At 44.3% G+C, this 11,552-nt stretch overlaps 1 protein-coding gene across 2 annotated transcripts; it reads left to right on the top strand.

The window, feature by feature from the left end:
* The first annotated feature begins 1,172 nt into the window (after window positions 1–1,172).
* Window positions 1,173–11,299, top strand: mogat2 (monoacylglycerol O-acyltransferase 2). Of its 2 annotated transcripts, none has more exons than XM_023840203.2 (6): window positions 1,173–1,386; window positions 2,377–2,555; window positions 8,155–8,359; window positions 8,771–8,945; window positions 9,094–9,293; window positions 10,589–11,299. In XM_023840203.2, exons 1-6 carry the CDS (start codon window positions 1,293–1,295, stop codon window positions 10,741–10,743), a joined length of 1,008 nt encoding a protein of 335 aa, XP_023695971.1. In that variant the 5' UTR covers window positions 1,173–1,292; the 3' UTR covers window positions 10,744–11,299. The 2 variants fall into 2 exon arrangements, with proteins under 2 accessions (XP_023695971.1, XP_023695972.1); XM_023840204.2 differs by having other exon boundaries at window positions 1,244–1,386; window positions 2,435–2,555.
* The last annotated feature ends 253 nt before the right edge of the window (window positions 11,300–11,552 follow it).

Raw genomic sequence — 11,552 nt, 5'->3', positions numbered from 1 at the left:
GATAGTTCTACGACCCTGACAAAGATGGATGGTTTTGAAAATTAAAATATAGAGGCAAAAAGAAACACTGTGCATTTGTTCCTAGTCCCATGTTTTGGTTTTTGACTATTAAATTTACACAGTTTTGGGGCTTGTTATGAAATCCTGAGTTAGATGCTTATTTGCTGAAAAACAGAGCATGGATTTGCTCATGGAAAATGTGCTGAGAAAATCACAACATATATAAACTGAAGACTTTTGAGTGGTTTAAACCATTAATCTTAAGGTTTTTGGACAGTGGACACTGGTTTGTGTCTTCAGTTGACAACCTTCACGTTACATGGGATACTACCTGTTATCCTGCCTACTGTGTAGTTATTTTGAATACATTCAATAACAATGTGGGTTCACTTAAATAGTAATTAGGGTCCCTCTGCTGGTTTAAGAAGATGGATTTATGAATATACACCCTGCGTCACACAGCTCACGTCCCTGCAGTGGATAAGCTTCTGGAAGATGGATGGATGGATAGATGGATGGATGTTCTCCTAAATTGAGGCTACAACTTTGCTCAAAAGCTGGTGTATAACACATTGTATTTAGTGTCAAATCGGCCTGCTGAACCAACATAAATTAGTTGCAGGGGTCCTTACAGGGGCGGGGCCAAAGGCACACTGGCCCAGCTGAAAGCTGATTGGTCCCTGGAGTGCCCCCTCCCCTGTCACTCACCAGTTCAATACATATTATTTGCTAATGATAAGGTTGCCCCTCTGTATGAATCATACACACTGTTAGGCCCCCAACCTTAAATTATCATAGAATTGCCCATGTTGAGTTCTAGCCATCCTGGAAAACGCATCAGGCCAGCATTCATCAGGCTAATAATAAAAATCAGCTTGAAATAATTGGTCAAAATCAAATCGATCGTGAAATGCAATACCTTACTTCAAGAGTTAAAATGAGAATATATATGTTTATATGTTTCTTACCAAGCCCTTCCTCAAGTAATCTCTGCAAAATAGTCAGAGGTGTCAAGGAAGTTCAAATCTTAGTCAACACTGAGGTGATAGCTTAAATACAGCAGGAAAAATAGGACCACATGCATTTTTCTCTTGACCTTAAATAGGAGAGGAGAGAGTGGTGACATTTTAATAAATGCTATTTCACTGGGGTGAAAGTCTGCCGGGTGATAAAGGTGCTCATGGGCAAGATCTCACGATAAGACGCTCAGAGGAGGACGGCCAGCAGACTTTGGACGGTGGACTCCGGCTCAGCTCACCATCTTGGTCCTCTGCTTTGCGTGACAATTTGCCATGAAGGTTGAGTTTGCTCCGTTGGACGTCCCCCTCACTCGGAGGCTGCAGACGGCATCTGTACTCTTCTGGGTGTTTTGCTTCCTTGGCCTGGGTGAGTGTTGCTGGCAGACACGCCTGGGGCTTGTCCGGGCTCTCTGCTGCAGCGCAGGCTCCTGTTCCGTAGCTCTCCAGGGGTGTGTCCTCCAGCACGGCTCCTGATGGATTGCAGCTCTGTCTTTCTCTTTACCTGGGTGATTTTTAAGTGTGATGTAGGGGTGTCTCGGGTTCCCCAGGTTTGGAACAGGTTTGCTTCAGGCCAGGACACAGCAAACAAGTCAGTTTGGGTGAAGAGGAAAAGCTTAAGGAAAAGAAAAAGAATTATTTCATGTTTTTTTTTTAAACTTGCCTTAGGTATGTGCAAAACATGGCCATGATACCATGAATAAGTAATTTCTAACAAATAAAAAAATGCCTTTACATATGGTGTTAGGAGATTTTATGCTTCAGCTTGCACTGGTCTTGTTAAACACACGAACCTGTTGAAATGTCTCTTTTCACCCGTAATGCTATGGGTCCCTGCACAGGAATTATGATTTTGACACAGAGAATAGAACTGAGGTATTAGCAGGGCTATCTCTCTCTCTCTCTATCTCTCTCTCTCTCGCCCTCTCTCTCTCTCTCTCTCTCTCTCTCCCTCTCTCTCTCTCTCCCTCTTTCTCCCCCCTTTGCTGCCAGGAACAGGCAGTGAGAGGGCCAGTGAGGGCACCATCTCGTTACCCTCTCACTGTGTCAGCAGGAAGGGAGGCATCTAAACTCCTAAACCTGCTTAGTCATCCTAGCCTCTAACCCCACCCCCCCACCCCTTTTGGAACTGATGACAATGGAAATGGAATTATATCTCATAAACTGTCTGAGAGAAAGACATCAATGGAAAGGGAATAGGTCTGTGCCACAGAATGAGCAGAAATAGATCTTGATTTTAGGGGTACAGATTTCGTTTGTGACTAACGGCAGATATTGCCCATGTACGGCACTGTGGGCCCCCTGTCCTCCTTGTGGTTTCCATGGCTCTCCTGGGTGATGCCGGTGCTTGTCCTTGCAGCGCCGGGCAGTGCCGTACTTTTCTTTGTCCTCCTTTTCACTCGCTGCTGGCTGATCAGCGTGCTCTACGCCTGCTGGTGGTTCGTCGACTGGAGGACGCCGGCTCATGGCGGCAGGAGGATTAAGCTCATCTGCAGGCTGCCCCTATGGAGACACATGCGAGACTACTTTCCCATCCGGGTGAGTGATTGCAACACCCAGTCCCCAACGTCGTGAGCAACAGCGGAAATTTCATCATGCTTCCCTGCACAGGGCAATTCAGGATACATATGGGTTATGAGGCTTCATGCATGTGCTGTTGTTTAGATGCAGCTTTTATGCAAAGTATGTATCAATTTCTAGTCATACGGCTGGATATTTTACAAAAGATATTCGAGATAAGCTTGTATGCCTCCAGGGGACTTGAACTAATAACCTCTGGGTTATTACTCAATGCTCGCCACATTATCCACCACCCAACATGCAGCACACAAAATACATCCATTTTGCATACCCCCCTGCTGATAAAAACAGTACAGACTGGCATAACTGGTTACCAGCATGACCAGCATAAAGCGTGCTTGGCATGCTAGCATATGTTGTTTTTTGCTGCTGGTGGGCTATAGCTTCATGTGCAGGTAGACTAGTACAGTTCCAGGTACAGTGTTTACCAGCTACACCAGCATGGAAATCATGCTGGTCTGTGCTGTTTTTTTTTCAGAAAGGCCCATATCCTATGCTGGGTCACAGAGGTCTGGAGCTTATCCCAGAAGCTACAGGCAGGGAAAAATGCAGGAGGGGGTGCCAACACATTATAGAGCATACTCACACCCCATTCACTCACACCCCATTCACTCACACCCCATTCACACCGACTGACAAAACTCCGGTTCACCTCAACATGTTTTTGGACTATGTGGGGAAACCGGAGTACCCGGAGGAACATGCAAACTCCACACACATGGAACCCTGGTGGAGGCTTAAGCCCTGGTCTCCGGTGGTATGAGGCGACTGTGCTAGGTATGGTGCCATCCCCAGCATACAACATGAATTAGCAATGTTTTTCTGCTACAGACATATATACCAAGATAGGCTGGGCAAGTCTTCTTATATGTCCTTCTGGGTTTTATTGGTGGTATGTGGGAAATATCCCCAGGGGGAATTGTTCTTGAATGTATCATATCATTCAAAGCTGCAGAGAGAATAATCAATTTCTGCATATAAAAGCTTATATAAAGATGTTAGGCATGAGCTGATTTATTTTATTATTTGCTAAGGTTCCCTGCATTCTGGATAACTACATCAGGGGAAATGTGGTTTTATCCTCAGGGATTTGTTGTCACGTGGTCTTGCAGTTCTCTGCCGAGTTCATTGGGTGCACTGATGCTGTGTCTCCTCCGCGGGATTTGCATCCGACATTTTTGTCCTCGCGCTTCTGCTGTGTCATGCTCCCCGGCTCCGGGAGGTGTGGCTCGCGGCTCTTCTTCATTGCGAACATGAACAAAAATACCGAAAATATCGGCGAAAATCGCCTTAAAATAAATAATCTGCATATATATTATATTTAACGACTGCTGATAACTGCTGATAAACGCTAAAACTAAGCTGAAATAATTTATTTAATGTCCTCATTATTTTTAAAATGATTGACTATTGTGTGCTATAGTGCATTGTGCTCTTTGCTGTAAAAAACGTCTACAGTGGGGATTGTTAACTTGTGAGTATTTCTCTGAGGCTGCCTGAGGTCAAGGTCAGCTTGGCACGGGCGATATCGCGCCAGATGGTAAATATTCTCTCGGTGGAACATCAGGGACCTTTGTAGTTTGGACTGTACTGCAGACTTTGGGTGTGTCTGGGTCTTTTTTTCAGTGGCTCCCCAGCTGTGCCTGATGTGTTTGTGTCTGTGAATGTGCCACTGACCAAACAGCAAAGAAGGACACTGAACGCTGTGAAACGACACTGCTCTATATACTTATTTATTCTATACTTGCTTTATATATTTGACTACTTTTGGTTCCCACAATGTGGTAAATACAACCCCCACCGCCATAGTCCAAGTTTTCATATCTTTATGGGGACTCTCCATTCCATTTCTATGGGCATAAACCTAATCCCAACCATGACAACTTTAACCCCTACCCAGCCCCAACTTAACCATAAGTGACCAAACAAAATACAAGACTTTTGGCATTTTTTAAAATTACATTTACAGTTTTTTTTATATATATATTAAATCGATGTTATCCATGTGGGGACTGAAAGAATGTCAAGATAAAAAGTTTTTATCACATTGTGGGGAAATCTATTCCCCACAATATAACAATTACGAAAACGCACACACTCACTAGTAGAACATTTATACTTTTATATAATTAAATATGACATTTTGAGCGGCTTTACATTTTACTAACTTTACTAACCAGAGAATGGTTTTCGGTCCGATGTGCCTTTGCGCTGTAGCACAATACTACCCTCTAGTGGTCATAATAATAATTGCTAGTGTAATAAGATAAATCCTCTTCAGGTCTCGCTTTGAATGACTTGCGGGGTTTTCTTGCGATCTGTTTTCCCTGTATGATCCGTTTTGCTCCTGAAAGGAAATGGCGAATCACAATGTGCGAACTTGAATGTTTTTTTTTACGTGTTTTGCGTGTCGTACGATGAATAGGTGTGTTTTCTAGCGAACACTTTGTCGCGTACCTTGTACTTACAGTATGAATGTCGTTATACCCTTAACGAGATTAATTAATACTATCAAAAGATGGATGCATTTTAAGATATGTTTTTTTTTTATTTATGTGAAAATGTAAGTGGTGTTTCAGCTGTATTACATAAACAATCAGTGTCTTATGAAAGGAAATATTTCGGTTTATCTCATTTTTAGTAGTTTAGATCAATGCATAACATTTACCCACAATACACTGAGCTCGATAATTGTTCTTGGGGGAGAAACTGCTTTGAAGCCAGAGATATGTAGAGTTATGACGAAATGTAAAATATGGGGTACATTTAACGTGGAATTATGTGTGTTGGAGACAAGACATGATGAGAAATGTATCATATCATTCAATCACTTGGGGAAATCAGCAAAGTTAAAATAATGCGTGGCTTTACCTGTTCTGTTGGCTGTCAACCAGTAAAGGAAATAATTTATCCCTTTGTGATTTATGTTTAGTGAGGGGGAAGCAGGCGTGATATTGTTGGCACTGATCGATACTTACTTAACTTCCATAAGATGGCCTTCAATTGCAGGTACTTTTAAAAACATTTTAAAGGCTTAACCTTTTAACATATCCAGCCACTGAAATGATATGTTGGTATGTTGCTTCTGGCAAAGTAATAATTCCAAATTTGAAATTTGTTTGAAAATTAGATTTCACTTTTTCTTCATGCTCAGTTCAGTATTAGTCAAAAACGTAAAGCCTGGATCTTATCTCAGGCAACATCAGGCACAACTTGGTGGTACAGCCTGGATGGGAAGTCAGTGTTTATGTTCCTGGATGAGTATTTTAATTGGTAGAACTGTGATATTTTGGGACTGGGAGACAGAGCTAAGTTTGATGCATCACTGGGCACACCACAGCAATGCAGGCTGTTTGCACACCAGACTGCAGTGTACCTCATCCAAGATGACTCTTATTTTGACATAATTCAGGAGTAAGTCAAACACGAGGCACAGTTATATTGAGCCCCACAGAGTTCAATGACTTTAGGCTCTTCCACCCATTTTCCAAAAAAAAAAATTCAATTACAACTTTTTTTTTGTCGAGAGTTTCTTTCTAATTCAGCACGTTTATATACATGGCATCTATGTATTGTACACACGACATCAATATAACAGTAAAATATTAATCTATCTGAATTGTGTTTCAAAGCTGAATTGCAGGATGGATTAAAAGCTGTATACAACACCTGCATACAATGTTTCAGCACCAGTACAAAAGGAGGATAAATTTTAGTTGTGACTCAGTTTCACCTGGCCATTTAAAAATATTTTACCCCTTGGCAGGGAGAAGTCCCAGGAATCATTGTAAATAACATGGTAAATAATATGGAAAGAAAGTGACCAAAGGACTCAAACATGAATTTCTTCTGAGTGCTCATCCCAGTACGAGGTGCAGCATTTTTGCTGACCTGTCTTAAAAATTACATGCTTTTTCTAGTGATTAGTATGAACTATATTTCTTATAGCGACGTTTCCCAATCCGGTCCTTGGGGACTCACAGTCGGTCCACGTTTTTTGCTCCCTCTCAGCTCCCACAAAAACATGGACTGTACGTGGGTCCCCAAACACCGGATAGGGAAACACATGTGGGTAATTCTGGTTACAGCCAGCTGATATGAAAGCAGCTGCGGAAGAGGAGACCCGCACTGTGTTTGCAAACACTGGGCTCCAACCTGTGGAAAAACAGCAGAGAATAATTAACTTGGGACATTTGGGCTGTGGGGTGGGGGGACGTGAAGACAAGTGCCATCTGTAACAGTTGCTGCTCGATCTCTGTCATTCGTGGAAGTCTTAAGCTGGGTGTCACTTTCCTCCACTCAGTCAGGGGGGGCTATAATATATTATCTAAATGGTGGCTGTAAGGGAATGTAGGTCAGCGGTAGAGCACATGCTTTGCATGTACAGTATTAAGTCCTGGGTTACAATCCTTGGCATCTCTAACGTGACATGCTCCTCAATATGCCACCCCCCAATCAGCCTGACTGATTGGGGGGTGGCGTGTACCTCAGCTGGTTAGGTCTTTGTGAGCAGAAGGTTGCTGGTTCAAATCCTGTTCTTTGCAGAGTTGTGTCCTTGAGCAAAGCCCTTAACCTCTCAAAAAATGCTTCAATGGACGGCTGACCCTGCGATCAGACCCCCGGCATCGCTCTCACCTCACAGAGGAGTCAATGTCAGGGCAGGAGCAGCTTCAGAAGGCTGTTCAGATATAGTGACATGGCAGCTAACAGCTATCATATGAATGATAGAGATTTGGGCCTTTTTTGCTGCTTGGGATGTCAGGACCAGGGTGATGGCTGGGAGGAATTGGGATATAAGAAATAAGTATGTAATCGGGGCTCTGTGTTTTGAATCAGTTGCAGTTGTCTGTCAGCACGTGCAGGAAGGCTGACAAAAAGAGCTTTATCACCCTCGAACAACAACACCAAACAAACACGCTTTATTTTCCATTTGCACAAGTGTGGGTAAATCGAGATGCTTCTATGCTTCTCCTTGCTGACCCCATCTTGCTCTCTGTAGCTTGGGGGTCACAGCGCAGGGTCAGCTAACATGCAGCCCCCCTGGTGCTGGGGGTTAATGGCCTTGCTCAGTGGCCCGTGGACGTGTGAGTGTTCTGCTGAGGCTGGGGCTTGAACTGGCCATCTTCTGGTCGCAGGCACTGAACCACCCACTGGCCCTTTTAATTGGTTAAATGTTTACGAGTTGGGTAGGTATTGTCAGGTTTTTATACCCAAACATATGAGGATGTGCCCAGGTACTCATGTACAGTAAGACACATAACGTACACATTCCCCATGGGAGCGGAACTCAGCGTCCTGCTCCGACCCCCAACTCCATTGTTTATCATCATCCTGTTCCATTAAACGCCATATAAGGAACACTGAAAAACAACATGGGGGGAGGGGGGACAGAAAAGCAGAAAACTCTGCAGACTTTTCATTGGACACCTGCCCAGGGGGTGGAGATCCACAATGTTGTGTGGCTTTTTTTAACTGTGGAAATGGTTCACCTGCAGGGGGCGTGTGGCTGCTGCGGCTGCGGTACTGATTGCTCTTTACTGGCCCCTCCCCCCTCCAGCTGATAAAGACGGCCGATTTTGACCCCAAGCAGAACTACGTGCTCGGCTTCCACCCGCACGGCATCATGGTGGCCGGTGCCTTCACCAGCTTCTCCAGCTGCACCACGGGATTCTGGGAGCTCTACCCCGGGCTGAGGCCACACCTCCTCATGCTGCCCCTCTGGTTCCGGATCCCCTTCTTCCGGGACCTGCTCCTGTCTGGAGGTGGGGGGTGGAGGGGATTTGCATCACGGTTAACATATCCAGCCACAGTTCAGGATCAGACCCGGAATCACTTATTTCACGCATATATGTCAGAGGAATTTGTTTTGGTGCACATGAAACCGAGAAAAACTGACATATAATAAAATAAAAAAATAAAAAAAATTATATATATATATATATATATATATATATATGCAGATATTTACACGATAAACACATAACCTGTCCAGCAACAGACAACAAAAAAGTGAGCCAATACCTTTGAAGTTACACCATAATCTAAGTCCATCCCAGAAGCCAAAAGACACTATAGTATAACTTACTTATGTACACCCAATACACACAAAGATGTTCGGCTACACTGTAATATTTAGAAGTTTTATATTTCGACGTGCCAAAACTATACCGTAGGTCTGGTCTCCTCGCACAAGGACAGCGCGAGGTACTTGCTGCAGCAGCCAGGGGGCGGTAATGTGCTGGTAATCGCGGTGGGAGGAGCCCCAGAGGCCTTGGATGCACATCCTGGCTCCTACACCGTGCAGCTAGCCAATAAGAAGGGTTTCATCAAACTGGCAATGGAGAATGGGTAAGGACAGATGGGCTGGGCCTTAGGGTTAAGCACTGGGTTAGGGTTAGGTCTTGTCCAAGCTTATATCTCTCTATTCTGTGCCCTTCCACCATCTTTTTTGACCTTTCTTGCATCTCGGTCTGTCGGCTGACCGTTTCCCCTACAGGGCTCATCTGGTGCCTGTCTTCTCCTTTGGGGAGAACGAGGTTTACGATCAGGTGGAGAACCAGAGGGGGACCTGGCTTCGCTCATTGCAGGAGTGCCTACAGAGGGTGATGGGAATTTCCCTGCCCCTCTTCCACGCCCGCGGAATCTTCCAGTACAGCTTTGGTGTCATTCCGTACAGGAGACCAATCAACACTGTGGGTGAGCAAAAACGTGGACTGTCTGGCATTGAGCTGGGAGGGAGCAAAAACGTGGAACGGCTGTGGGTCTCAGAGGACCGAATTTGGAAACACTGCTCTAGGTCACTCCCTGCTAAGCTCCATAAATGTTTTTTTTTTTTAAATATTCAAAATGAGATGTCGCTTCACTTAGAGTAAGACTATTTGAGTATATTCTTTGTATGTGCTGGTTTTGAAAGAAGACTTTTGCCACAAGGTGGCTCAGCACGCTAAGTTTCTGTGTCTGACTTCAGAAGGTCACCGGGTCGAGCCTCAGTCTTGGCAGTAGTCACATGTCTGTGTGCCCTTCAACAAAGGCCCTTAACCCCCAGCTCCAGGGGTGCTGCACATTGGCTGACCCTGTGCTGTGAGCCCCCCCCCCCCCAAAGCTTGCTCTCACCCATATATGTGTCTCATGCAGAACAAGCTGGGGGAGGCAAAAAGACAATTTTCCCCACATGGTCTAATAAAGTATCTCTATTCTGTAACTCCTTCATTTTGATATAATTGCAAAGCTCCATCTGTGAGTAAAGCAGTCTGCAGAATCACAACATTTTCATTATAGCAAACAGTAGAGAGGGTGATGACTTACCAGGAACCAAGTTTACCTTGGAACAGCTTTCTCATGCACGTCTTATCACTTTAAATGTTTCAGAACACAGCTGAATCTGCAGTACCTTTTAGCAGCAAATATATCTGTTGCCACTTATAAAACCATAACAGTTTTTCTGACATTTTGCATATACGTCATACAACAGGAGATGTTGCTTTACAGAAAGATCTGATCCTCAGATGATGATCAAGAGTGGCATGAAATAGTTTAACATAGTGTTTCCCAATCTGGTCCTTGGGAAGCCACAGTTGGTCCATGTTTTTGCTCCCTGCCAGACAGTCTATATTTTTGCTGCCTCCTGCTAGCAAAAATGTGGACTGTTTGTGGGTCCCCAAGCACCAGATTGGGAAACACTGGTTTAACACATAGTCCCTTGAATGTGAGTGTTACGTACAAAATTATCTCAGATTTTAGATCAGAGTGGTGTGGCTGTGTAGGTCCTGTGCTCAAGGCTGGCGGAGTGTTAGGCTGGTGGGGAAGACCCTTAACCCCAACCACTCCTGGAACCGACTGACCCTGCTGTCTGAATTGTACATTGCTCTGAATGCCAAGCTCTAGCTAAATAAGTAAATGTAAATGTAACGCGAACATCCTTCGCAAGCTGCTAAAGACGATCTTCTGCTGTGCCGGTGTGAACAAAAAGTGACCACATGTTCCATCCGCAGTCGGGAAGCCGATAAAGGTGGAGAAGAACCTCAGGCCCACGGATGAGGAGCTGGAAGGCCTGCATGAGCTCTACACCGAACAGTTGTACCAGCTGTTTGAGGACCACAAGGAAAAGTATGGAATTCCTAAGGAGAAGCACCTCACTATCATCTGAGTGGGGCCCTCCTTGAGCCGCAAGGGGCGGGGTCAGACTCTTACTGCACCCCTGTTGTTGTATCAATGGCTAATTATTTCAATTTAGGCCAATCCGGTCCTTGGGGACTCACAGTCGGCCCACGTTTTTGCTCCCTCCCAGCTCCCTGCCAGGCTACAGAGGGAGCGAAAACGTGGACTGTCTGTGGGTCCAGATTGGGAAATGCTGATTTAAGCAACACCAGCATCTTTTAAATATCAAGGCTGGACACCACACGCCAGCTTTACATTGTTTTGTGTTAAAACCTTTGTCCATTTTTATATGTATGAAACGTATCTCAGGAAGAATGACATATGTGATTAGCAGTGCGGCCATAATGAACGTGACTCTTTGCATGGCTGATACGTGTGAAATTTAACCTGGAATACAAGGACATTCACATGGGTTTAAAGACGTAAAAAGTGACACGAGGGTTATGTGTGACTCATGGCCCCAGTTTCTTAACAGAATCTTTCGGAAGGAGCCATCTTGGGGACAAGGTCTTGCAAAATGATATTAAAGTACTGAAAAAAATTAAGCCTCATCTCATCATGCACTCGAATGATTGTAAAATTCCATCTACCCGCCTTACGTCAGCGCTAACCCAATATAGGGTAATGGTGAGCCTACAGCCTGTCTCTGGAAGCACGGCAGACAGAATCATAATCATTATCTGAATCCTTTTATTTGCCATGTAGAAAAAGTACAAGGCTCAGGTTCTGGTGTGAGTGTACAACTAAAACATACTGTCAAGACAAAAATACAAAATAATACAATAACAATAAATTGAA

The sequence above is a fragment of the Paramormyrops kingsleyae genome, chromosome 6 (genome assembly GCF_048594095.1).
Source record: "Paramormyrops kingsleyae isolate MSU_618 chromosome 6, PKINGS_0.4, whole genome shotgun sequence".
In the NCBI taxonomy this organism is placed as follows: Eukaryota; Metazoa; Chordata; class Actinopteri; order Osteoglossiformes; family Mormyridae; genus Paramormyrops; species Paramormyrops kingsleyae.
Note: the sequence above shows the minus strand (reverse complement) of the source record. Positions and strands in the feature narration are given on the sequence as shown.